Genomic DNA, 27935 nt, shown 5'->3' on the forward strand with positions numbered 1-27935 from the left:
AATAAACTTCCAGGATAAGGAGCAAGGCAGGACAAGGTACCCCCATGTCCTCTCCCTTGGGGTCAGGGAAGCCCCTTGCCAGCTGCCCCCATCTCCCTGCCCACCTTCAAGCCAGTATTTCTAAGAGGATGTGTATGCCAAGACCCACCCACCTGCCTCTCCTTCTTCTCCTTATCCCCACGGCCACCTGCCAGGCTTTTCTTTGGACGGTAGCAGGTGATAGTTCCCTCTGGGCTTGAATTAAGAAGGCTGAGGTTAAAGGAGTGATTCACGCTGCCCAAGGAGCCGCGTCTCTCCACTTCCTTCCTCTCTGCTCCATATGTCTGTCCCCACTTGCCGAATGAGGCCAACCAAGATGTGCCTCACCCCAAGTCCTCTCCCAGGGACACTGATTCCTTACCACCAGGATGCCGAGGATTTCAGGAAAGAGACCAGGCGATAAGGACTAGACTTGGGACCCACACAGTCCTGCCCAACCCAGCCCAGAAGGGGAAGTGGGCTAAAGAATGCCAAATGCCCCCTAGAGATTTGCAGTGTGGGTAAAATTGGTGAGGGAGAAAGGAGAGTTGGAGTAAAGGGAGTTGGGAAATATTTAACCTCACAAGGCATTCCTTCCAGATAGCACCTATGCTATTTACTGGGTGACACAGCCCAGGTTCTGACTTGGCTCTGACCCTATGAACAATGTGAATCATTAAAGTGTTTTTTTGTTTGATTTTATGATTTCAATTTTTTTTTTTTTTTTTTTTTTTGAGCAGAGCGTTACTCTGTTGCCCAGGATGGAGTGCAGTGACATGATCTTAGGTCACTGCAACCTCTGCCTCTTGGATTCAAGCATTTCTCCTGCCTCAGCCTCTCAAGTAGCTGGGATTACAGGCATGCACCACCACGAAAATACAAAATAATTTTTGTATTTTCAGTCGAGACAGGTTTCACCATGTTGGCCAAGATGGTCTTGAAATCCTGACCTCGAATGATCTGCCTGCCTCAGACTCCCAAAGTGCTGGGATTACAGGCGTGAGCCACCACACCCAGCCTCAACTTGTATTTTAATAGATTAAGGGGTACATGTTCAGGTTTATTACACAGTAAAGCGTTTTTCATAACAATAAATAATCAGAAACAATTGAATTAGCCAGTGATATAAGAATGCATAAATAAAATATGATATTCAAATATTCATTTATTCAAAAAAGGTTTCCGGCATGCCTGCTCTGTGCCAGGCATGGGGAAATGGGGGTATGTAAGCAGATGTCGTCCTGGCCTTTGGGAACTTACCAAGCCCAGAAAGAGTGACATTAAATAGAAAGCAACCCAGGTGATGAGTGGTGGACTTGGAAGGAGAAGGAGATTCAACCCAAGTGCCTAACAGAGGAAACTAACCTGGTCCAGGTGGGGTGGGGCTCAGGGAAGGCCCCCCTAAGGAGAACCCATTTTAGCTGAGACCCAAAGGATGAGTAATAATACAATCCAATATTATACCGCCATAAAAATCCTTACAAAATCATTTTAGTTGACACAGGGAAATGCTTGTAATGTTAAGTGAATAAAATAGGATATAAAACTATGTATATATAGATGTTCTCAATATGTAAAAATAATATATCTATATATACGTGTGTGTGGAAAAATTTTCGGGAACACCAAAATGTTAACGGTAGTTCTCTGTAGGTGGTAGAATTACTGGTGATTTTACCGTCTTTATTCTTTCTTCCATTTTTCACAATCAACAGGGATTACTTTCATGCTCAGAAATAAACAGCAAACGTCAGGGTGTGGTCCCTACAGCTCTGCCTCTGGGTAAAAGGCATCCCGGCCATTCTCCGGCTTCCACGCAGGGCTGACACCTCGGCAGGTTGCTCCTCAAGCACTCAGAAACTTCCGGGAAGCCACGCGACGCCAGCTGGGGGAAGCTTTCACACTTGAAAGGAGTCCAGATGCCTCTTCAATTAAAGGCCATGTTCTCCCTTGGCCCAGCAAGCTGCTTGGCCTAACCCACCTGAAGGCTATCCCTAATTCAGAGAAATTATTTTTCAATCACAAAGCAACTTCCCTCCGTCTCATTCCCCTCTAAGCCTGCCACTGATCTGCTGACTTCACCCACTGAGGCTGCATATTTTCCTTTTCTGTTCCTTGAGGGGCGGGTGACTGCAAAGAGCTCTTCTGCTCAAGCTTTTTACATCAGAGGCGGGGGAGCAAGTATTCAGATGAGAGGAGGAAAGAATTCCCAGCCAAGTAATCTTGCGTAAGCTCCTCCTCTCTCCAACCTCGGTTTCCTCCTCAGTCCACAAGTGTGAGAGTTTGGGCTTCAGGGCTTCCTCCAACTCCTCTTCCCTCTCAGACACTTCAGGCCTATGACTAATCCATCCTCAGACACAGGATCTGAAGACAGCCTACCTCTCTGAAAGCGGATGGCAAGACCTGAGAACAAGTGTTCTAGGACCCACAAGCCACAGACAGTCACCTGCGGGGGTATGACGGCACACAAGGCATTTCAGGGTTGTCAAGAAAAGCCCAGGCTAGCCAGGGTGGGGAGGGCTAAATTGATGCCTAAAAGTGAACATGCCTAATTTACCAGATTTCTTTCCTGGCTCCGGCTCAGCATGCCAGGCTCCTCCACCACTCCTTGCTGTGCTTCCCCGGGTCAGCAGCCCAGTGGGGCAGGCTTCCAGCTGTGGACAGAGGCAGGACTGCCAAGGGCTCAACTGCCCACTGGAGTGAAGGTGGAGGGAGGGGAAGATGCTGGGTGGGGGCTGAGCAGAGTGCAGAGGTCATTGGCAAAGATCAGACGAGAAAAATCACCCTACTGACAGCTTCCTAGAAACTCCTCTAAAAATCCTACAGCTTCTTGGGCTGACGCAAGATACACATGGGCTTACTGGTTGAAGGCATCTGTTAGGCCTAGAGTCAAATCCTGCTTCTGCCCCTGACAAGCTGTTTGGCAAATTACTGAAACTCCCTAAGCCTCAGCCCTCAATTTAGCTAAAGAATTGTCTATAGAGAGGCCAGGTGTGGTGGCTCATGCCTGTAATCCCAGCACTTTGGGAGGCCAAGGCGAGTGGGTCACCTGAGGTCAAAAATTTGAGACCAGCCTGGCCAACATGGTGAAACCCCATCTCTACTAAAAATACAAAAAATGACCTGGGCATGGTGGCATGCACCTGTAATTCTAGCTACTCAGGAGGCTGAGGCAGGAGAATCACTTGAACCTCGGAGGTGGAGGTTGCAGTGAGCTGAGATCGTGCCACTGCACTCCAGCCTGGGTGACAGCGAGACTGTCTTTAAAAAAAAAAAAAAAAAAAAGAATTGTCTATAGGATGAGGGTAACAATAAGCTCTGCTAGTGAGACTATGAACATTGAATGAGATGAAGTATATTAAAAACAGCATTGTTCTTAGCATACACTCCCTAGGAGCTAAAACACACAACACAACAAAACCCTCCCAGGATCCCAACACAGCACTGGCAGGAGTCAGGATAAGGAAGAACCACAGAATTAGAGCTGAAAGGAACTTCAGAGACCTAAAATCCAACCCCTTCATTTATTTCTTTTTATTTATTTATTTATTTATATTGAGACAGAGTCTTGCTCTGTTGCCCAGGCTGGAGCATAGTGGCGTGATCTCAGCCCACTGCAATATACACCTTCCAAGTCCAACCGACTCTCCTGCCTCAGCCTCCCAAGTAGCTGGGATTACAGGCATGTGCCACCATGCCCAGCTATTTGGTTTTGGTATTTTTTAGTAGTGATGGAGTTTTACCATGTTGTCCAGGCTGATCTCGAACTCCTGGTCTCAAGGGATCCACCCAGCTCAGCCTCCCAAAGTGCGGGGATTACAAGCATGAGCCACCATGCCCCGCCTCCAACCCCTTCATTTAACAGATGGTGAAGGGGAAAGGCTCAGAGAGGCTGAATAACTTATCAAAGGTTGCATAGCTAATTAGTAACAGAGCAAGGTTCAAACTCAGGTCTGCCTGACTCGCAAAAACCCACCACCCCTCACTCCACTCCAACCCAGCTGGCCATGGACAGCCCGCTTGCTGGGGTCTCCTTCCCACAGAGAGGTTTGGTCAGGGAGCTCCCTGTTAGCACCCTTCCCTACAACTAGCCCCCGGAAGTAGGCACCAAATTGCCAGAGTGCCACCAAGAAAACTCTGGGTGAGGAGGTAGGGGACAAATGATAGAGATTCCCTAGAACTAGGAGCTGAGGGGAATAGGGTTTCAATTACCAAGCATGTGGAGGTGCTATGCAAATAGCATGCAAACCATATGCAAATGACCACAGGTTACTAATGAATCAACAATTTGAGCTTTAAAAAAAAAAAAGTTTGTAACTGGATCATATTCTATGGTGTGAATCTCTTTTCTCTCTTGGTTTTCTGCCAAGTAGAAAGAAAGAAAATTCGTGGTTCACTGACCAAACCATGCCCCACTTGGTGAGAGCCAGCGGACACCTGTATCTGGGTGCCCCAGACACACCTCGCCAATGCTCAGTCAGTACGACTCTCTGTGCCCAGGGCCACATCTACCTTTGACTGGCATGGCAGGCCAGCAAGCCTGGTGCCCAGGGACCTCTGGCCAAGGAGGGTTTCAAAGACCCAGCAGCCTGCTGACTCCAGCCACGTAGAGAGGAACAGAGCATGTTGTTCCTCCTGAAGGGGACCTGGGCAGTGGCACACAGGAGCCCAGAATGGCCCAAAACCTCAGCCAGGATCCCTGCTTGAGAAGCGAGGCCCCAGCAGCCTTTCCCTAACTCAGGAGAAAGGCTCCTCTCCAGTGTGCCAGGACACTCCTGGGCATTGCTGCTGTGTGGCTGTCAAGGAGCCACGCTGAGCTGGTGGGGGCATCTGTGATCATGGCCCTGAATCAGAAGTGGGGACAGGTCTAGCCCACAGCAAGAAAGTGAGAGGTTAGCCTTCTGGAAGATCTGCTTGAGGCTCAACTGTGTGTGCTCTGGAAACCTGGCCAATTCAATCAATGTTTATGGAGGGTCTGTGATGTGCCAGACACTGAGCTGGGCATTCTGAAGAATTTGCAGAAACAAATAAGATGTGGTTGCTGCCCTGAGGCACCAACACTCCACCAGAGGAGTAGAAACATGTATAGATATAACTTAACAGTACTTAGACACCTCCTTGGAGATGTGTTGTGTATGTGTTTGTGTGTGTGTTTCTTCGTGTACATGTGTTGACACCGAATGACACCTAAGAGCGTGAGTGGCGGGAGTAGGGCTTGCCTCTCCAGCCACACTTGAGCCGTATGTTAATAGTGACAATAAAACTACAAATAAGACCTCCCTATGGCTTGCATATATTAGGCATAATATTAATACAAGTGCTTTGCATATATGAGTTCATTAAATTATTCCAATAACCCTAGGGAGCAGGCACTATTATTAATGTTCCCTTTTATACATAAGGACATTAAAGCTTAAAGCGGTTAAATAAGCGACTTTTGCACAGCTAGAAATTCCCAGCAAGGATTTGAACTCAGGCCCACGGCAGCCTCTGTGCAGGCCCCTGCCTCCACCCTCAGAAGACAGCTCCCCAGGACGCCAGCCCCAAAGCCACAGCAGCTGCCTCCTGAAGGAATAAGCCTGCTGTCCCCACCAGCACAGTCATCCCCGCCCCACGGGGCAAGTAGGGCACATTCTGTCACTGCAAGACAGGACCTTTGGCACACCTCAGCACTCAGCAGACAGAATTTCTCCAGCAGCCTTCCTACAGCTGAACATCTGCATGAGTTTCCAAATGTGGCAACACTTTGTTATAATGGCCAGGCTCAGAGGCCCTGCTCTTCTAATACACTGAGACCAGCTTTCTATGTGCAGCCCAGCAGCAACCTGTGACTAATGGCAGCATGTGGGCCCCTCAGTGGATGAGCCTATGGGGCTTCTGGCTGCGTTCCCTTCTTCACCCCACCTTCCCTGGAAAACCTGGAGGGCGGAGGGAGGTAGACAGGGCAGAGAGACTGGCATCAAGCTGCTGGGCATGGGGGAATCAGGAAGGAAGGCAGATAATTAGATCACACTTCTCTCCGAGTGAGCTTCAAGGAGACCCTCTGAGTCTTAGTTTCCCCTTTAAAAGCTCCTGTTCCACCTCCCTTACAGCAGCATGATGATAACAGGAAAAAATAATGCATATAAGAAAGGCTTTGAAAAGTTACGTGTGCACAAATGTAACACAAAGGAAGAAACATGGGTCCCTAGGCCTACCCGGGCAAGGGGCCAAGTGAGGTCAGAGGCCCTACATCCCAGAGAAGTTATGCCAAGGGTGGCAGGTGCTGGAGATGGTCAGAGCTCCCTAGGAGAAAAGGAATCTATTGGGGGCAAGAATTCAAAGAAGGGACAAGCACGCCTCACAAGAGCGTCCCAGCAGGGCCAGTCCCTGGCAGTATGCCCAGGCACTCGCTGGCACTTGGTGGCCCAAGGCACTGCCTGGTGATGAGATTGTGGCCTGGCAGCTCCAGGCAGGGAGCCCCAACATGGACTGGACACTCACACTGAGGACAGCACCATCAGGCCACCCATCCCAGTGCTGCCTGGAAGCAGCACAAGCACTTCTACTGTGACCAGCAAAGACATGGTTTTGCAACACAACAGCAATAAGAAGAGTAGGCACCAGCATTTTTCCTTCCTCCTGTCTATAACAGAGATCCCATAAGTGGGAGTGAGGCAAAGGTAATCAGACCATTGGGTTCGGCTGGAAAGCCCTGGAAGGAACAGCTGGCTAGCACAGAGATACCTGGTGAACAAGAGAGCCAAAGCGTGCCTTCAGGAAGCCTGCTGGGGTCTGGCTGGAGAAGCAGCGCTCCTGCCCCTGTTGTGCCACCCTCATTATGTTGCCACCGCACCCTAAATCTCTTCTCTGCCTCTTTCTCTTCCTTTTCCCGGGACTGGCAGAGCTCAGCTCATTCCTACCCAGCACTCACTGTGACACCACCTTAGTGGCTCCTCCAAATCTTTCACCTCCACCCCAGGCCTGACAGGCAGCCTCAGGTTCCCTGGCTGCAAGAGCTTCAGCTCTGAGGTCATGGGCACTGGTAAGTTCACAGTCCAGTCCTCCAGCCACCCAACCCCCTCCTGTTTCTCTGGCACTGCAGAGCGGAGCACAGGAAGGCAGAGTGAGGACTTGAGCACAATGGCCCAAAGAACATCTGGCTTACTTGGGGTCTTATGTTCTACCTTTTATCCTTTCTAGACGGCCCTCAAGCCAGCCATCATGCGGTGCTGTGAGTACCTTCAGCGACTGTGGACTCACCGGAGAGGGATCTTGACCCGGAGGTAGCGGTCTACGGCAATTGCCAGCAGGGCTAGGATGGAGCTCTGGGTGAGGATGAGGACCGGACAGGCAACCATGAGGCAGGTGTGGAAGTAGGTCTGTGGCCCAATGTTGATGAGGATGGCGAGGGGGATGACCAGGGCACCCACGGCTACATCAGCCACTGCCAGCGACACGATGAAGCAGAAGGTGGCATCCCGCAGCGCCTGGTTCACCTTCACCGCCCAGATCACCAGCACGTTCCCAGGCACAGAGACCAGGGCGATGAGCACCTCGATGCCGATGTAGGCGGCCTGGAAGGCTGAGATGGAGGGCGGCATGGCGGGCACAGGCTGGGCACATCAGCAGACGGGCACCAAGGGGCACGAGGCAAGCACCTGTGTGGTCAGGGAAGCCTGGGATGGGGAAGCCTGTCTGGGAGGGGCAGGGAGCTCAGGCTGCCCTGGAACTCCAGGTACCCCATGGAAATATGTCCCACTTGGCACATGCAGCTCCTACCCAGACTAGAGGGGCACCTGGCTCCTTCACTGCCTAATCTTTGTCCCTTCCCTTTATCATTCCCAGAGGTTCCATTTAGCAACTTAAAATAGCAGCGCTCACTCCTCCACTGGCTTTTTTATCAGGTGTGAGGCAGCTCCCAGCTCGCGCGCGCGCGCGCGCACGCAAACACACACACACACACACACACACACACACACACACACACACACACACAGAGAGGGGTCTCCCACGACTGGCTCTGCCCACCCTCGTGCACAGAACAGGATACAGGGAGCTCACCATCCTGCCTGCTGGCCGGCAGGGGTCCCAGAGGCAGTGCCCAAAGTTCCAGGCAACAGAGCTCCGGGCCGCGCGCGGTAGGGCTGGGCTGGGCTGTGGACACCGCGCGGCAGCTCATAGTCCTCCGGCTCCCGCCGCAGAGCTCCCAGCCCGGCCTTTCAAGCAATCACATGGTGCGGCAGAGACTCAGCCCCGGACACTTTTAAAGAGGTAGCGCCCCTGTTTCGCACCTGGGACTGGGGTGGCAGACGTGGGTCTGGGGACGGAGCCCAGGACAAGGCTGGGGCGTTTCTCCGTATGCCCCAGCGTGCCCGCACCTGCCCTGCGCCACCCACTTGAGACCCGTCTGGTGCCTGGATCTTAGCAGTCCCCGGGTCCCGCTCTGTCGGGGACCCTTGCCCATGGCCTGCCCCAAGGGGGCATTCCGGTCTCTTCTTTCAACCCTCTCCTGCACCCCCATTGGGGAGCCCCAGGGGCTAAACGAGACTCAGACTTACCCAAGGTCACCAAAGCTGGCAGAGTTCCCGGCTACCTGAGCTGTTCTGTTCAAGTGCCCCCACACCTTGACGCCTTCAGCAGCCGCTCGCTCCAGGGATTCCTGGGGAAGCCAAGGCCGGCCTGTAAGGTCCAGAGGGATGGTAGCTGGCTGGGACTCGACTCGGGCACCGGCGGCTCTGTCGCCCCCGGCGCGGGAGCTGAGTGACAATCGGGCTCCGCACACCGGGAGGGGGCGGGGGCGGCGGCGGCACCCGCAGGCCCCTCCCTCCTCATCCTCCGTCTCCTCCCCCACCCCCTCCTCTTAACAAAGGAAGTGATACTGGGTGAGAAAAGCTGGAAAAAATGTGAGCTTTTCGAAGGGCCTGGTGTGCGCGCCCAGCCTCAGGACTGGACAGAGGCGCAGCCTTCCTGTGTCCACTCTCTCCCTTCTCAGTGCAGGACTCCTGGGAGCCCTGGTCTGGCCTCCAGCGACCCCTCACCCCTCACGGCACAGCATCCCTTCGGCAGGACTTCAGAATACCCCCTCTGGGATCTCCCAAAGCAGTCAGTTTGTAGTCCTGGTACCCTCCCCCAATCCTAAAACCCTGCTCTCTCTATGAAACCAGTCCCTGCATCTTCTCATCCCACACTGTTTTGCAGGCTGTACCCTAAGTCATTATATTCCTTTCTCATCCATCTTTCAGAACTGCCTTTTAGTCTATTAGCAATTTCCATTTTGCAGATGAGGATGCTGAGGCTCAGGGAAGGGACCTGGCTTCCCAGGATCGCCTGTCGGTGTCACCGGCTCTGCGCTCCTTTTCCTTCCTCCTTCTCCCTCTTCGTAGCACAGCGCTAAGCCATAAGGCATCCAGTTCAATCCCCTCATGTTATAGATAAAGAAGCAGGCTCAGGGAAGGAAGGGAATTCCGGAGGTCACAGGGAAAATCTTTTTTTTTTTTTTTTTTTTTTTGAGACGGAGTCTCGCTCTGTCGCCCAGGCTGGAGTGCAGTGGCCGGATCTCAGCTCACTGCAAGCTCCGCCTCCCGGGTTCACGCCATTCTCCTGCCTCAGCCTCCCGAGTAGCTGGGACTGCAGGCGCCCGCCACCGCGCCCGGCTAGTTTTTTGTATTTTTTTTTTTTAGTAGAGACGGGGTTTCACCGTGTTCGCCAGGATGGTCTCGATCTCCTGACCTCGTGATCCGCCCGTCTCGGCCTCCCAAAGTGCTGGGATTACAGGCTTGAGCCACCGCGCCCGGCCGGAAAATCTTAACAGGAGCAAAATAAGAATCCCAGGCTCCTGACTCTCTCCACTGTGTCCAGACCCCTCCCCTGGCCACCTTCTGCCAGTTTCAGTTTAGGCAGTCCACTGGTATTAACTAATGACCCGACCCTGGAAATGAATGGATGCCTCACAGAGATCCCAACCTGAGAAATCCTTGTTTGTGGGTATTGGGCCAGGGTCCTAGGAGGGCAAAGAGAGTCAGGCTGGGGACCCCAATGTTAGCTAGCCACAACCCAACCGGGCCTCTAGGGGCACTGCTCCGTCACTGGATCTCAGAATGCAAGGGAAAGGGTTCTGCCCAGACGAGGGTGGGCACGTTGCTTCCGTTGGGGGCTGCACTGAATCACAGTGAGGAATGATGTGGGACCCAGAACCTGGGTAGCTGGGAGGCAGGGAGGAAGGGCAGTTGAGTCTTCTGAGGAGGAGGGGGAAGCCCTCTGTGGGGAAAGATAACTTCCATTTCTGCCTTTAGGGGGAGCAAGGAATCAGTGCCTCAGACGACAAAATTACATTCCTTCCCTAGCAGCTAGCTGGAGAAATTAGGAAGTGTAAACTCTCCTTCCTCCCCGTCCCCCTGCACTTCCCCTGCTGACTTTGTCAAAATGCCCAAGGGCACCTGACATCCTGCCTACTCCCCCTGCCACCCAGACATGCAGGCCTTTGCGACCATCCCTTGCCCCTCCACCCTTTCCTTGGCTTAAGCCACTTTTGGCTCAAGGCTTTCTCTCTCAGTTTACACTCAGTTTGCCAATGGTCACACATCTAGATGTCAGAAGAGACTGCGAAGACCCAGATGGGCCCAGCTTGGGGACGGGGATGGGTGAGTGAGGTCACCCTCTCTAACTATTGGCAGCATCTTCAGCTCTGGAGGGCACCTGAGCACCCACCACCACCTCCCACACACATACACTCCCACCTCCTATACGTCTTACCACACAGGTTGCTGACATGTAGTGGATGCATTTGCATAATACCTGTAGGTAATTTGTTTGTTTCACAGTTCTGGGCAAAATAAGTCAAAATCTTCTTCCCTTCTCTTCTCTATCCTTCCACTCCTGCCTGTTCTCAGGCCTCAGGGATTAGACCAGCCTATCTGAAAACAGAACTGGCCAAGGCAGGGTCTATTCCAGAGAGCGGCCCTGGGGGAAGCACAAGGTCTCCTCAGTCCTCTGGCTTGACACAGAGGTGGGAGAGTCGGTGCTAAGATCTCCTGGGCGGCAGGGTCACTTGGTGTGGTGAAAAGAGCACTTGACCAAGAGTCAGAAGAGCTGGAAGCTGGCTTCTAGGCTCTACTCTGCCACTCACTGGCTGTGTGACCTCAAGCAGGCCACTTTTCCTCTCCTGGCCTCAGTTTGCCCATCCTACATCAACAGCTGGTAAGTCCATTCCAAGGTGGGAGAGATGGGCTGAGATGGAGACCACAGAACTGGGTCCTTCCCCCTGGAAACCTTCTAACTACCAGCTCCCCCATGAGGGGCAGATAACAGGGGTGAGAGAAGGGGAAGTTTGTGATGGAGGCAAGTAGAGAAAGAGGCAAGGTCACAGGTCTATAGCGAGGAAAGGACAATGAGGGAGGCTGTAGGCAGAACAGGTGGAACCAAGGTGTCCGGAATGTATCCTGAGCCAAAACTCTGGGTTTCACAGTGTGTCCAGGACCCTTAGACAAGATGACCGTCCCCACACCAGGGTCCCATCACACACTGCAGCCATGCGACCCTCCCAGCTTCACCTGCCTTCAACAGCTGAGCCTCGGTTTCCCCATCTGTAACAGCAGTGTAGGAATACCCCTCTGTGTAGGATGGTTATGAGAACATAATGAGCTGGGTTTTGGAAAGTGTCTAGCACTGATATTTTATCAAAAAGGCAAGCAGGCAGCACCAGGCCAGTGAAGCACAGGGGTGGAAAGGGAAAAAGAGAGCAAAATTATGAAATCTGCACTGTGCAGCCAGGGATGCTAATGTTGGTACCAAATCCCACAGGTACCAAGATTAGGTGCCCTCCAAGATGCCCAATGCAAAGCTACTATTTCCCATGTGGCTCAGGGGGTGAGATAATGCCACAGTAAACGTAAAGATCCCCTAGGGTCCTTTTACCTCTTGATCCTACTTCTTTTCTTCCTGAGCCCCTGTCCTGGGTCTCTCCACTGGCTCCTTGTACCTGCAGCATCCCCACTGAGGGCAGAGGCGGGTGGGGAAGAGGCAGGGCTGAAGGGGAAGCACTCCTGGGTGAGGGGAACCTTGCTGAGCAGCCCTGCTCTTTTCTCCCTGGAACTCTCCAAATTGGACTAGATTTCCCAGGTCGGAAAGGGCTGCCCAAGGAGGCTGAAGTATTCCAGCACACCCCTCAGGAGCCCAGGAAGGAAGGCAAGGAGTAGTGGCTGTCAAGGCTTGGCTCAGCCCTGTGGGGAGAGCTTGGGGATTGGAGGAGGTTTTATAATTTTTCTCTGTCCTTTCCAGCAGGCAGAAGGATATTTTGGTCTGTCTTGTTTTTTTCAGCATTGCTCTGGCCAGTGGGTGCACAAGGAGAAGAACTATTGGATAAGAGCAGGCAGTTGGGATAAAAAGATTTCTGGGTGTCAGGAAAGCCCTCAGCTCTTCCCCTGAGGGGCGCATAACCATGCCTGTCTGCCCCGGCAGCGACTTCCTGGAAGTTCCCTTCCTCTGCTTTTCCACCACCCTCCTTCTGCTCTCATTTGTACTCTGGAGCTCTCTGCCTCCTTCTCCCTCCCTCCTTCCAGCTCACTTCTCCCCAGTCAGGGCTTCTCTGGGCCAGATACTGGGCGTACGGGAAGAATACAGGCAGCGTGTTTTCCTGTGTGTGTGTGAGGCGGCAGGGAGGCACGGGGCAGGTCAAGGCCATCTAGTTCCTGTTCCTCCAGACAGCATGGAACTGTTCCTACCTCCTAAAGCAAGGTTGTCGTTCACATTTCTTTCCTAATCTCATCATCATTCATTCATTTATTCTGTTGGGTAAACATTTCCTGAGCCCCTTTTGTGTATCAGACAGTGAGCTGAGCATTGAGGGGTAGAGGCATAAGACAGCCACAGTCTCTCCTGCAGGCTCCAGAAAGAGTTCACACTCAGGTAGGGAAGGCATGAAGGGCCTCAACACATAGTCCCTCCAGTGAGGATCAGGACGTGTTTCCTGGGTCTTGATACACTGAGGACCTCTTAGGGCTCCACAGAGGAGCTTCAGGACCTCCGAGGCTAGGAAACAGGGTCAGGTCTTGGGGGCTCAGGGAGCCACCCCGTTTTAGACGAAGCAGCTCTGATTCTTTCATATATGGGTTCCTGGTATAAGACTTTCTTCGAACATAAGATTTTATTAGCTTTGTGGCTCTTAAAAACAAAAAGTGAAAATCTGAGCTTCAATCCAACCCCTCCAGATAAAGAAACTGAGACCCAGAGAAGGAATGAACTTAGTCATACCCATCCAGCAGTGAGGGGCAGGGCTTGGTGCCCAGGAAGGTCCCGGAGGTGAGCCTCATTTTGAGCCCTGGTCCCACCTTCCCTCAGGGAATCCCTCGAGAATCCCTCAAGCATCAGCCCTTTAACCTTAGAACCTGATGAAGTGAAGATTCTGGGCTTTCACACCCTCCCCACCTTAGAGCAGAGGGAGGCAGTGTTAGGTGGACACACCTGTATATAATTATAAAGCCCCTCACAGGTGCACAGAAGTTTAGTGTTTATAAGAGAATTCCCTTCAAGCTCATTCTTGTTGGTATAATAAAAATACAGAAATTCTCACAGACAGTATCCCATTGAATGCTCACTACACACCAGGAAGATAGCAAAGCAGGTGTTATTAGTCCCTGGTCACAGATGAGAGAGGTTCAAGGGAAGCCATGTGGCAGAGCTGACACTAGAACCTGGACCATCTGAGGCCTGAGCCAGGTATGATGTGTGGTTTTTTGTTTGTTTTGTTTTGTTTTGTTTTTTGTTTGTTTTTGAGACAGAGTCTCACTCTGTCACCCAAGGTGGAGTGCAGTGGCGCGATGTCAGCTCACTGCAACCTCTACCTTCTGGGTTCAAGTGATTCTCCTGCCTCAGCCTCCCAAGTTGCTGGGATTACAGGCACCCGCCACCATGCCTGGCTAATTTTTGCATTTTTAGGAGAGAAGGGTTTTCACCACGTTGGTCAGGCTGGTCTCAAACTCCTAACCTCGTGATTGCCCGCCTCGGCCTCCCAAAGTGCTGGGATTACAGGTGTGAGCTACCACGCCCGGCCGTGTGATGCGTTTTACCCATGAAGGTGTATGTGACGGTCGGGAGGTAATTGGAACTGCTGGGCCAATTAGTCTGAAAGGGCTTCCTCAAGGAGGAGAATCTCGGGTAGCCCCATCCACCATTTATTTCTTTGGCATTTGTGGAGGACCTACTATGAAGATGCCCCCCAAGGGCTGCAAGCATGGGGGCTGGAGGCCCGGCTGGGTCAATTCCTGCTCAGAATCAGCTGGAGCTCCCAGCGGTGTGTTCCAGGGGTCCCAGACAAGGGAGGAGCATACTGGCTGGCAGGGGCTGGGAAGGATTCTTGAGAAAGCAACACATAGCCTGGGCCTTGGAGGAGGCGCCGGATGCTCTGTGCTTGCAGAGACGGGCTGGTGGCCTGGAGGAGGACTTTGTGGGCAGAGAGTGAATGAGCAGCCTGAGCAAGGAGTGTGAGAAACTACCCGGTGTGTTTTGGGCAAAACCAAGGGCTTGGCAGGGGCACTGGATCCAGGCTGGGCAGCAGGGTGACAACTAGGGGCCACATTGCTGAGGTCCCCAGGGCAGACTGAGAGGACTGTAGTAAGCGATGCACCCACTTAAAAGCCTCACCCACAGAAGGCCTCAGCCCCAGTCCTAGATCTGCCCTGTAGCACTGGGTGAAGCCCGACCACTCCCCACACACCCCTGAGCCTCAGTTCTCTTATCCATAAAAGAAGAAGAAGAACATTACCTCTTTGACTTTATGTGAAAGTGCTTTTTAGGTTGTAAATCACTAGACAAATATACTCTACTCTGTTGATAACGGAAAGCTTTTGAGGATTTTTGAGGATTTTCTGACGGACCTGAAAGATGCTATAGGAAGATCATCCAAGACACCGTGCAGAGGGGAGGAGGAGAGGGTGAGAGCAGGCAGACCTGCAGGCAGCAGTCATGGTCAAAGATGATGAAAAGCTAAACCTAAGAGGAAGCAGTGGGAACAGAGACGAAGATGGACAGGAAAGATGTCTCGTGGGAGGACTTCCGGGCATAGTGGCTAGGGGACCGAGGAGGCAAAGATGACTGTATTTCAAGCTGAGTTCCCAGGGAAATGCTGATGAGGATGAGGAACATATGATGGACAGGCTGGTTGGGGGGACAGGGGATGGGATATGAAGTCCACTCCTGGACAGGTTGGGCTGGCTGTGCCCATAGGAGGGGTCCAGCAGCCTTCTGGAAATGGCCAAAGGGTGATCGAAGCTGGGGCTGGGTCACTGCAATGGAGGTGACAGTCAAGGCCCTGGGAGAGATGAGGCCACCTAGGAGAGGATGCAGAGAAGACGCTGGGGAGAAGCTGGGCTGTGCCCACAGTAATCAAGAGGGAGGGTAGCCAGAGGGGAGGAGCAGGCTACCAGACGTTTCAGGAAGCAGGGGTGCTGAGTGGTTCAGGGCTGAGAGCTGAAGGGCAGCTGTGATAGGTCTGAGGGGGATGTGGTTGGATTTTGCGAAGGGTGTGGAGACCTCAAAGAGGCTTCAGGGGATGGGGGAGTAGGAGCGCTTCTCATAGGCTGATGCTGCAGCAGGTAGGAAAAGTGGAGGCCGTGGGTGCAGACGAGTCTAGTTTGAAAGAGTTTGGCAGGGAGGATAACAAAAGATGGATGGTGAGCTGCAGGAGAGAGGGGTCAAAAAGAGGTTGGTTTTACATGGGGAGCTCTGAGCATGCTCACAACCTGAGGGAGGGAAGCCGTGGCAAGGAAGAGATGAATCAGAGGGAAACGAGGCTGAGCACAGACCCCAAGGAGCTAAGCAGTTAATGACAGCTGGCTGGGCACAGAGCTCTGGATGTCCCCAGAACTGGAAGTATCTAGTTCTCCACCAGTTCCAAGCCCTCCCCCACTGCCACTGGGTCCTAAGGGGAGGCTCCCAGGTCTTCAACCCCAACCTGGCCCTTCCCTGAAGCCCCTCCACTCCCCCACCTGACACAAGGCCAGCAGTTGGCCAGCCACACTGCAGCTCCATTAAAGACTCAGCCTTCTCCCAGCACCAGCTCCTCTTCATCTGACAGCCTGTGGCCCAGCCCCAACCCCTAACCCTAGCCCATGGGGTACCAGTCATGGATTTCTTGGCTTCTCTGCCCCTGTCTGCAGCCAAAGAGGTGCCTCTGGGCAATCTACCTGCCACCCCGCCACTGTCTGGGAGATCCACCATGTGACAGACTCATAAGCACTCATGCTGCCTTGTGCAGCCCACCCCATCCCAGCCAGCACATGCACCCCACCTTCCTGGACTCCTCCAACAGCACTTCCAAGCCTTCAAAGGCAAGTAATCCTCTGTTTCCCCTCCCCTCGCTAGGCAGAAGGGGAAATTGAGGCAGGGGAGATGATGTGATGTCTGTTGGAGGTGAGGCAGCCTGGTATCTGACTCCCTAATCGCTCCCTTATTCCTCCCCACCCATCAAGAAGTGTCCTTGTCCCTCAAGAAAGACAAATACCCCCACTACCTTCTGTATGTTCCAATAGGGAGAAGAAGGCTGTCAAGACTAGAGAAAGAAGGAAGGATGGGCAGAAATAAAGTTGCCAGACTAAATTCAGGATACTCAATTAAAAAATTTTAACAGCTTTATTGAGATACAATTTACATATTATAAAGTTCACCTATTTAAGGTGTACAATTCAATGGTTTGAGTTACTTATGGAATTGTACAACCATCACGATCATTTAATTTTTGAACATTTTCATTACCTTTCCTCCAAAAAAGCTTTGCACCCATCAGTAGTCACTTCCCAACCCTTCCCCCCACCACCCATCCGTAGGCAACCACTAATTTACTTTCTGCTTCCATGGATTTGCCTATTCAGGACATTTCATATAAATTGAATCATACGATACATAGGATACATAGGATCCTTTGTGACTGGCTTCTTTGACTTACCATAATGTTTTCAAGGTTCATCTGAACTGTGGCATGTATCCATACTTCATTCCTTTTTTAAGGCTGAATAATATTCCATCCTGTGGACAAGCCACATTTTGTTTATCCATTCTTCAGCTGATGGACATTTAGCTTGTTTCCACTTTTAGGCTATAGTGAATAATGCTGCTATGAACACTCGTGTACAAGTTTTATTTATTTATTTATTTATTTATTTAGAGACGAAGTTTCGCTCTTCTTGCCTAGGCTAGAGTGCAATGGTGCAATCTCGGCTCACTACAACCTCCGCCTCCCAGGTTCAAGCGATTCTCCCGCCTCGGCCTCCTGAGAAGCTGGGATTACAGGTGTGAGCCACCACACCTGACTAATTTTTTGTATTTTTAGTAGACACGGGGTTTCATGATGTTGGCCAGTCTGGCCTCAAACTCCTGACCTCAGGTGATCCACCCGCCTCGGCCTTTGGAAGGCTGGGATTACAGGCGTGAGCTACCACGCCTGGCCCACATACAGGTTTTCATATGAGGATATGTTTTCATTTTTCTAGGGTAGATGAAAGGTAGAGCACCTGCCTGGCCCTTTCTCACATTTATCCCCTGTATCTACCCCACCTGGGTGGGAAGCTATTATGATCCCCTTTGACAGATTAAAACACTGAGGCTCAGCCGGGCGCGGTGGCTCACGCCTGTAATCCCAGCACTTTGGGAGGCTGAGGCGGGCGGATCACAAGGTCAGGAGATCGAGACCATGGTGAAACCCCGTCTCTACTGAAAATACAAAAAAAAAAAAATTAGCTGGGCGCGGTGGCGGGCACCTGTAGTCCCACCTACTCAGGAGGCTGAGGCAGGAGAATGGTGTGAACCCGGGAGGTGGAGCTTGCAGTGAGCCGAGATGGCGCCACTGCACTCCAGCCTCGGGGACAGAGTGAGACTCCGTCTCAAAAACAAACAAACAAACAAACAAACAAAAAAACACTGAGGCTCAAGGAGAGACCTGAAACCACTGAGTGCTGGCGCTGAACCCTGAGCTGAGGCCTCCTGATTTCCACTCCAAGGTTCTTTCCAGTTCATCACAATAGCCCACTCAGAGAGTCTGCAGTCCACTGAGGGAATGAAACAGAAGGAACTGAAAAGCAACATCTTCCATGTGAACCATCACCTCATCTTTCTGAAGTCCCAATCAGGTGCTTCATGGGCCATGACCTGGGGTGTGTGGGCTGAGATTGAAGCCAGAGGCTTCATGGAAGGAACGAGTTTTTGCTCCGCTCAGTAAAAAGCTAACTAAGATGATGGCCCCTGTCCTCACCCAGTACCCCTGGGTCCCCTGAGAGCCTGCAGGAGAGCCCACCATGCACACATTCTCATAGTTATTTCTCTGAGTGAAGCCCTTCCCAGCAGCGATGGAAGCCAGGTGTGGAAACACTAGGCATTCACTCATTACACTCAGGAATCAGAACTGGTCACACAGGCTTGGCCACTGATTCCGGCTTCAGCCCATTCCCTCAGCTCCAGTCTTATCCTGGCCCCAACATCCCTGATGTTAAGCAGAACCCAAAGTGCTAGTCTAGAATCATTCCCTTGAGATCTGCCTCACCCCCTCTGCCCTGAACCCTGTCACCAGCCAGCACTGGGCATGGAAAGGAATTTGCGCTAAGTGCATGTTCCTCAGGTCAGGGTAAAGAGGTAGTGGATGGCCTGGGCTCCCTGGTCTTCTGTGGGCTCATCCCAAAGTCCTACATTACACACCAGAAAAACACACAGCAGCTTGCTAGAGGTGTCTACTCTGTAGTTAAAAGCCACTCACTCCCTCTGGCTCGTCAAGTGGGTTGGGAGACACAGAGAAGCCCTTCACTTACTGAGCTTTTCTATCTCATTCACTATCCCTGGCCCGAGTTGGACAGACTTCATCCAGGGCTTAAAATAGCTCCCGGTGCATAGAGCTCCAGAAACATTGATCGAACGTTCAGTGTTCAGAGTAATACACTTTGAGAGTACAAGAAGGAAGTCTCACAACGCTTTATGCTTTAGAAGTCATTTGACTCTCATAGCATTGCCGGTGAAATAAGTATAATCATTTTCCCATTTCGCAGAGGAGGAAACTGAGGCTGGGGGCGGGAGGCGGGAAGGGTGGATCTGCTGAGCAGCGGGATCTAGAGCCAGAAGCATCCGCCCAGCTCAGGGCTGTTGTCCGGGGCTCGGGGTCCCCCTGCTGGCCAAATGGAAGCCTGGGCGTGGGCGAGGAGCTGGGCAGGGCCAGACCCCAGTCCCGCAGCCTGAGTTCCCTGCCCCGCCGCGCTGGGTGCTGGGTTCCCGCGGCAGGGAGAAGGAGGAGGAGCCATAGCTGGGCTCAGGATTAGAGCGCCTGGCGGAGCACTGCGCAAGGCTTCAGGTGAGATGCTTCACCCGGCATCATGGGCCAGAACAGACAAAACAGGCAGCGCCTCAGCTCCCCACCTGCCGGAGCCTCTCCTGAGCTGATCTGCAGAAAGGCCAAACGGGACGGCGCCTATGAAGGCCCAACAGACCCTCCTCCTTGGAGGGAAGAGACAGATTCGGTCTCCTAACAACCAGTCCAAAGTGCTTTGTTCCCACAGCATTGTCTCCTCCCGTTTCCGGGCAAATCTCCTAAGCCAGTTCCAAGAGAACAGAACCCTCCTCTTTGGATCTTGTCGCCCAGTCTGCAGTGCAATGGCGCGCGGTCTTGGCTCACTGCAACCTCCGCCTCCTGGGTTCAAGCGATTCTCCTGCCTCAGCCTCCCAAGTAGCTGGTATTACAGGTGCCTGCCACCATGCCCGGTTCATTTTCTATTTTTGGTAGAGACTGGGTTTCACCACGTTGGCCGGGCTGGTCTTGAACTCCTGACCTAAGGTGATCCGCCCACCTCGGCCTCCCAAAGTGCTGGGGTTACAGGCTGAGCCACCGCGCCCGGCCTTCCAGCACCTTTACTTTCACCCCACTTCATCTAGCTGCTCTCAATTCCCACAGTGAGGAAGGCTAACTTAGACTGATCCACCACGTCCAGAAGTCACCCCTTGTTGGCCGGGCGCGGTGGCTCAAGCCTGTAATCTCAGCACTTTGGGAGGCCGAGACAGGTGGATCACGAGGTCAGGAGATCGAGACCATCCTGGCTAACACGGTGAAACCCCGTCTCTACTAAAAAATACAAAAAAAACTAGCCGGGCGAGGTGGTGGGCGCCTGTAGTCCCAGCTACTCGGGAGGCTGAGGCAGGAGAATGGCGTGAACCCGGGAGGCGGAGCTTGCAGTGAGCTGAGATCCGGCCACTGCACTCCAGCCTGGGCGACAGAGCGAGCCTCCGTCTCAAAAAAAAAAAAAAAGAAGTCACCCCTTGTTGGGGGATGGCTGGCCCTCGACTGGGCATAGAACCCTCTGTTATTTCAACACTCCTCAGAGGTTTTAAGTTTGGTCTCTAGTGCCAAATTTGGCACGAAATCTCACTAATGTCTCTTCTTAGTGTGTGACTTTGTGCACATTACTGAACCAAGAAACTTCCCTTTTCTCATCTGTAAAATAGAAATTATAATGCTTTCCTAATGGGCTGTTGGGAGGATTCAGTGACACATTATACAATCAACAGCACTGTGCCTTGCTTAATACTGAGTGTTTGGTAAATGTTAATAATGACCATTACTTATCCTACCTTAACACTTAACTAAAGAGAGAATGGGGTGAAGGGTACATGGGCAGGTAGTTCTGGAGAGAAACGTGCAGAGTGCCTCATCACATGCTTGGGTCTTCTCCAACCTGGCCACCTCCTTGCGTTCCCACCCCCTGTCTGCAAGGGGGTGGGTGGCAGCTGCGTCCCTCCCCTGCCCATGCCCTGACAGTGCCAAAGGGTTGGCACAGCTGCTGCAATGGCCCAAATGCCTCAGGTTAGGCCTAGGTAGGGGACAGCTGGGGGTAAAGGAGAAGTGTGAGGAGGCAGAGCAGGGGCACCCTTCTCTACCAGTATGTCCACTCACCCTGCAGCTTCCTAAGCCTTTCAGGTCGGCCAGACACCTCTGACCTCACTCCTGCCCAGCCTGAGGGGGCTTCCCCCTCTTTCCCTCTCTTGTTCTCTGCCCTCTAGTACCTCCTCCCCCATGGCTGGACCCACCCAGTCTCCCAGCCCCCTTGCCCCACTCCCTCCCCCGCCCACATGCTGCCCAGCTGTCGCTGCCCCTGAGCTGGCACTCCGCCCACCTGCACCACTCATGAATCGCCAGCATTCACACTCTGACCCCAGAACCTCCACCTGTTCCCCTCGGTCTGAGCAGCAGGGCTGTGTGGCCCCATCTGTTGTCCTCCATCCAGGACTCAGTGCAAGAGACTACACTTCAACCCCCTAACTTCCACCTGCCAGGAGGGGGTGGGAAGGACTGGCTGGTATGATGTCTGATTTGGGGGGCTCCTTATGTCCTAGAAGAGCAGGCCTTGTTCTCCCCTGCCCCAGGCCCACCAGCACTGTCCCAAAAGACCAACATTACAACTGAAAAAGCAAAAAGCCCACTCTTCCCAAAGTATATTTGCATATTTAATAGCATTCTCCTATTACATTTCACTTGTTGATGGCCAGCCCCTAAATCGGAAGCTGGTCAGTGCAAGATGGTAAGCAGAAAGACACAACAGTGGCAACATTTTCAATTAATGTTTCATTATATAAGCAATATGTGAATGCACTTTCCTTGATAAAAAAGTGAAACCACTGTAGTTCAGGCTCAAATTCCATTTGACCAGTTACCCAAATCAAGACCCTTTCATCTAAACGCAGAGGTGACCATTGTTACCAGTTTGATGTGCATATTTCCAGGAATTTTTCTATGTATTTGCATAATATAAGTGTGTGTGTATATGTACATTTACACAGAAGTGTGTTTACATATAAATAAGAGTATGTGTATACCCCTATACACACATTTATATATGCAAATATATTAAAAAATATGTAGTACTATCATGGGTTTGGGTTTTGTTATTTTTTTACATGAATTGTAAACTACAAATATTCTGCAACTAAATTCACTAAAAACGTCTTATCAAGTCAGTACATATAGCTCTGCAACCTCTAAATGATACATAATTCTAGCATGGACACATCATAGTTTGTTTAGCCATTTCCCTATTGATAGGCATTTGTGTCTCAATTTCTCCCACTACAAATAACATGTCCCTGTCACAGATTTTAGCCTTCTCCAATTTAGTCTTACCTGGTCCCACCTGGTCCTGTGTTTCTACCTCTTGTGAACAAAAAGATTTATCATGTAACTCTTTTTAAGGGCACAAATGTAACAAATGTGTCCTTGGGAACATTTTATTACAAATTTTTAGTAATTTTTTTCAAAACCCTAGGTCCCACTATCATGATTTCTGTATCCACTCAGAAGCAAATTATTGCTCTAGGAGAGAGAGCTGCAGTCAAGGAGGTAAAAGGAGATACAAGAAAAAAATTGAAGAGAGAAAAGGTGAAAAAAAAAGGGAACAGAAGAAGCAAGAAAGAAAGAAGTAAAAGTACAGGCTTATTTATTACAGCACTCTCTGCAACAGGGCAAAGCTGGAACTGTACAACAGAAAGGAAACAGTTAAGTAAAACTCGGCATATCCATTCAGTGGAATATTACTCAGTCATTAAAATAATAATTGTGAAGATTATGTAGGAGCATGGATGCTTCTGATATTAAGTTACAAAGTAGACTACAAAATTAAAACTACATTATGATGACAACTATGCAAAATGATGTGGGCATACAGAGATGGGAAAGGAATATAGACAAATGAAACCAATCTGATTTGTTGGAGTAGCAGAATTGCGGGGGCACTATTATTTACTTAATTCCATTAATATTGCTGTAATATTGCTTGTGCATATATGATTAATGCTAAAATGAAACAGCAACGGAAAGAAGGCAGGAAAGGAAAGTGAATAAAAGAGAAAGAGGGAAAAGGGAGGGAGGGAAGAAGAGCACGAAGGAAGGAAAGAGGAGAGGGTTGAAGAAGGGAAATGAGAAGAGGGAAGCTGGCATCAAGCCCACGTATGAGGGCTGGGCTGTCTTCAGCAGATCTGTCAGTTACAGTGTCGATGCAGGCTTTTCTTCCAGACCCTTTGGATCAACAGTTTTCACTGTTCGTAGAAGACGGGATCTCCCCCCTTCTTCCCTCTAGTATTCTTTGAAGCCTGCCAAGGAGCTAGGGATACCAAGCTCAGGACGGTGCTCTTCAGTAGCTGAGAGTCTAGTCAGGTGGGGAGAGATGGAGGCATAGATATGTGACCAGACTATGACAGCCAGCCCACAAACACTCAAATAGAGATCTAATCCTCTAAAGGTTGAGGCTGTAGGGTTCCAGAAGGCTTCACAGACCAAAGAACATTTGAGCTGGGGCTCAAAGGATGGACAGGAGATTTTCAGGCAGAGAAAAGGCAGTAGCATCCTAGGTAAAAGGCACACATGCAAAGGAACTGAGGCCTAAATACACACGCATACCACGTACACTACCATTCATATGGCTAGACACAGGACTCAGGAGAGACAGAGACAAGAGATGATGCCTTGACTTTATCCCCAGGACAATGAGAAGCACTGAAGGGTTTAATCAGAGCAAAGGCACACCCTGATTTGTCCTTTAGAGACAATGAGAAAAGTGAGTGGGAATAGGGCAAAGCGGAGAGAGGGAACATCAATTAGGAAGTTACTGTAAGAGTTCTGTTGAGAAGAGTAGGACCCTATGTTGGGCAGTCAATGGGGTGAGGGGAGAAGGATAATCCAATAAATTCTTAGGTAGAAATGACAGAACTTCATTCATTCATTCAGCCAGTGTCTTTTGAGGGCCTGCTATGGAATTGGGTATTCAGAGATCAAAAAGAGTCTGTGTCCTAACAGGGAAGACAGATGGTTACAGATCAATGTGAAAAGAGCTATGACTGAGATAAGCCAGTGGGGCTGCGGCCGTGAGACCAGGAATTGATGGGCTGTGGGAATGGAGGAAGGTCTCCTATGACTTCTAAGTTTCTGCCTCCCATGGTGAGTGGAGAGTGGAGCCATCCACCGAGACAGGAGGCACAGAGTAAGGCCATGTCTAGCACATGTCTAGAGGCAGATGATAATTTTTATTTGGGTCTCTCACTCTTCCTTTGCTCCTGACCCATTCAAAAAAGGCAAATGTAGCTTAAAGAGCTTGTTGCCTTCCTGACAGAATGAATTACATGAAAAGCACCTAGAATAGTGCCTGGCACATAGTAAATGCTCAACAAATATTAACAAAGAAAACAAGAAAATTCAGAAATGTAAAGCAAGGTTCATACTTTTGAAGGTACCTCTCTCCCTTCCTCCATGAGACCAGGGAGGAACATGCGACTCCTGGCCCTGAAAGGCAGGTCACAGGAGACTTGACAAAACGAGAACTCAACCAAAACTAAGAAGAGCTTGTTAAAAAGAGAGTGTGGCTATAAACATGCAAAAACTCAGCTCACTGCTGGCAGATGGGACACCTGCAAAGAGGGGAGAGATGAGGGAAGAGGTATCTCAGCAGTTTCTTCCCATGCAGAGTTTGCACCATGTTATTCGTTTGAAGAGTATAGACTGTGCACGTTGCAAATCACATTCATTGCATTATATCATAAAGGAAGCCACCAAAATTGTGAAGTTGTTGTTGTTGTTGTTGCTCTCGTGCTTCAACTATTGTATTTACTGAAATTTTGGAAGATGAAGCAGAGTGTGGAGATATTGTTTATGTTGATGCTGTTGGGTGGTGAAGTCATGGAAACTTGTTAGAAATATTTACTGAACTGCTTCCCCAAATGAAGGACCATGGAGAATTAAAAGGCTTTGAAGGACTCAACTCATCTGACCTGAGGTCTTACTGATGTGACAAGACTTGTAAACACTCTAATCTTGTTTGAAACAATGTTGATGCCTGGTTTGAACTTAAGCTGCCCACATGGACGAGGTGACTGACCACTGGAACCTGCTTTCATTTCTTACTGCTTGACTATTCTAAGCACAATAAAATCACTAATCATAAAGAAATGCAGGCCAGGCACGGTGGCTCACGCTTATAATTGCAATGCTTTGGGAAGCAAAGGCAGGAGGATCACTTGAGGCCAGGAGTTCAAGACCAGCCTGAGCAACATAGGCCTTGTTTCTACAAAAAAATTTAATAATTAGCTGGGCATGGTGGTATGTGCTTGTAGTTCCAGCTACTCGGGAGCCTGAGGCAGAAGGATTGCTTGAACCCAGGAATTCGAGGCTGCAATAAGCTACGATTGTGCCACTGCACCCCAGCCTAGGTGACAGAGTGAAACCCTGTCAAGAAAGAAAGAAAGAAAGAAAGAAAGAAAGAAAGAAAGAAAGAAAGAAAGAAAGAAAGAAAGAAAGAAAGAAAGAGAGAAAGAGAGAGAGAGAGAGAGAGAGAGAAAGAAAAAGGAAAAAGCAATGCAATGAATGCAATGCTATTTGATGGACATAAAGTCATATTTTAGGATATATTCTCAGGTTTTGATAAGTCTGAATCTTACTCTAAGCTTCTGTATGCTTACCTTTTTGAAGTTAACCTCTATGTTCCAGGCACATTCCAGATGTTCACACGTACTCATGCATTCAAGCCTTACAAACAAACCTGCGGGATAGTGTCTAATATTATTCCCATTTCACAAATGAGAAAACTGAGGCACAGAGAAGAGGCAACCACACTTTTAAGTGGGGAACCTAGACTCCAAGTCTGGCAGTCTGGCTTGAGTGCTTTTAACCACTTTGTGTATAAACTTGACAATGCATTTATAATAAATAACCCCCTATCAGTGAGTGGGGCCTCATTTCCAGGGAACTTATTAAGCTGAAAGTGAATTATGCTCTCCAAGAAGACTCAGTTTTCCTAGAACTTTATAAAGCACTGGATAAATCCCAGAGCCGGAAATGTATTGGTCAGTGGTCTAACACTGGGAATGTTTGAGTCCATTTTCTCTTTTTTCATGAAGTGACTGGGATCAGCACTGAGAGCCATCACAGTGATGAAAATCTGGGACGTGTATTGAGATGTGCCCTGACTAAGCACACTCCATGGTGCCATTTGTTAAGTACCTATCCTTGTGGACTTCACTGATGTTCTCAAAATTGACCCACATCTAGCATGGGCCAGTAAGAGTGCATGTTTACATAAATTATGTTAATTCAACTGCTTTTGTACTGTTGTTAACAAACCCTAAATTTGTTCAGCTAGCTTCACTAATATAGAAAACTATATTCTTTTCAAACATTATAGACTTCAGTTCTGAAGTATAGTGAGTAGTTTACCAATTAGTTCTCTCAGTAAAGACAACAACAAATATTCAGACAAAAGATTTAAAACCTCTTTGTAAATACATTAATAAATTGGAAAAGAATGAAAGGTAAATTCAGAAGCCTAAAATCATGAGAAGCAGGCACCCAGAGAGATAAGCCTTGTACTGATGTCAGCATTTACACTGAGCTTCAATTTCCACAAACCAAGGGCTTGTCAACAGTGGGAAGTCCAATAGGGGACCACACCCCCAGCATCATCCCATAAACCTGAAACCCAAAGGCTACAATTCAGTCTAACGGTGAATTCAGAATAAATCAGTGCCCCACCTGCCTGCCTTAAACCTGACACTGAATGGAAGGGAGAAAAACATCTCCCTTGAAAATTAACAACTACCAGCTAGCCCTTATTATGTAGCTTTGCTGTACAAATTCACACTATCTTCGTGGTTCTAGAAACCTAAAGCCAATAATTTACTTTCTTGTGATCCAGGGCTGGCAGTTCCCTCAGATGCCTGGCTGATGCGAATGAAAGACTCTCCTGGAGGAAAGGAAAATATCTTCAAGCCAGGCATCAGAGAATTCCCAGATATACAGTTTTTTTCTTTCTTATTTCAATTTTCAAGGTACATGTGCAGGTTCGTTACAAGGGTATATTGTGTGATGCTGAAGTTTGGGCTTCTATTGATCCCATCACCCAGACAGTGAACACAGTACCCAATAGAAAGGATAGAAAAGTTTTCAGTGCTTTACCCTCTTCCTCCCGCTCTCCTTTTGGAGTCCCTAGTATCTATTGTTCCCGTCTTTATATAAATGTGTGCCCAAGATTTAGCTTCCACTTATAAATGAGAACATGCAGTATTTGGTTCTCTGTTCCTGAGTTAACCTGCTTAGGATAATGGCCTCCAGCTGTATCCGTGTTGCTGCAAAGGACATGATTTCATTCTTTTTTATGACTGTGTAGTATTCCATGGTGTGTATGTACCATATTTTATTTATCCAGTCTACTGTTAATGGGCACCTAGGTTGATTCCAGGTTTATGCTATCGTGAATAGTGCTGTGATGAACATTCAAGTGCATGCGTCTTTTTGGTACAACGATTTATTTTCCTTTGGGTATATTCTTAGTAATGGGGTTCCTGAGTTGAACGGTAGTTTTATTTTTAGCTCTTTGAGAAATCTCCAAACTGCTTTCCACAGTGGCTGAACTAATTTACCTTCCCATCAACAGTGTATAAGCTTTCCCTTTTCTCCACAACCTCACCAACATCTGTTTGGTTTTTTGTTTTGTTTTGTTTTTTGACATTTTAATAATAATTACTCTGGTGTGAGGTAGTATCTCATTGTGGTTTTGACTTGCATTTATCTAATGATCAGTGATGTTGAGTTTGTTGACATACATGCTTGTTGGCTGCATGTACGTCTTCTTTTGAAAAGTGTTCATGTTTTGCCCACTTTTTAATGGGGTTATTTGTTTTTTTCTTATTGATTTGTTTAAGCTGCCTATAGATTCTAGATATTAGTGTTTTGTCAGATACATAGTTTGTGAATGTTTTCTCCCATTCTGTAGATTGTCTGTTTTCTCTGTTGATAGTTTCTTTTGCAGTGCACAAACTTTTTGAAGTTTAATTATGTCCCATCTGTCAATTTTTTGTTTAGTTGCAATTGCTTTTGAGGACTTAATCATATTCCTTGCCATGCATGATGTGCAGAAGGGTAGTTCCTAGGCTTTCTT

At 49.6% G+C, this 27935-nt stretch overlaps 1 protein-coding gene across 4 annotated transcripts in view; it reads right to left on the reverse strand.

Annotated features, from left to right (window-relative positions):
- The window catches only part of ADORA1 (adenosine A1 receptor), a 39914-nt gene extending 31121 nt beyond the window's left edge, over positions 1-8793 (reverse strand). The window contains exons 1-3 of one of the 4 annotated variants that reach the window (XM_025364866.1): positions 8559-8780; positions 8062-8216; positions 7261-7658 (exon numbers count right to left, since the gene is read on the reverse strand). In XM_025364866.1, coding sequence (XP_025220651.1) covers positions 7261-7601 — 341 coding nt within the window. In that variant the 5' untranslated portion in view covers positions 7602-7658; positions 8062-8216; positions 8559-8780. Of the gene's footprint in view, positions 1-7260; positions 7659-8061; positions 8248-8558 lie in introns of those variants that run through there. The other 3 variants (XM_025364872.1, XM_025364865.1, XM_025364864.1) reach the window with 3 other exon arrangements.
- Between the last annotated feature and the right edge of the window lie 19142 nt (positions 8794-27935).

Source organism: Theropithecus gelada, chromosome 1 (assembly GCF_003255815.1).
Source record: "Theropithecus gelada isolate Dixy chromosome 1, Tgel_1.0, whole genome shotgun sequence".
NCBI lineage: Eukaryota > Metazoa > Chordata > Mammalia > Primates > Cercopithecidae > Theropithecus > Theropithecus gelada.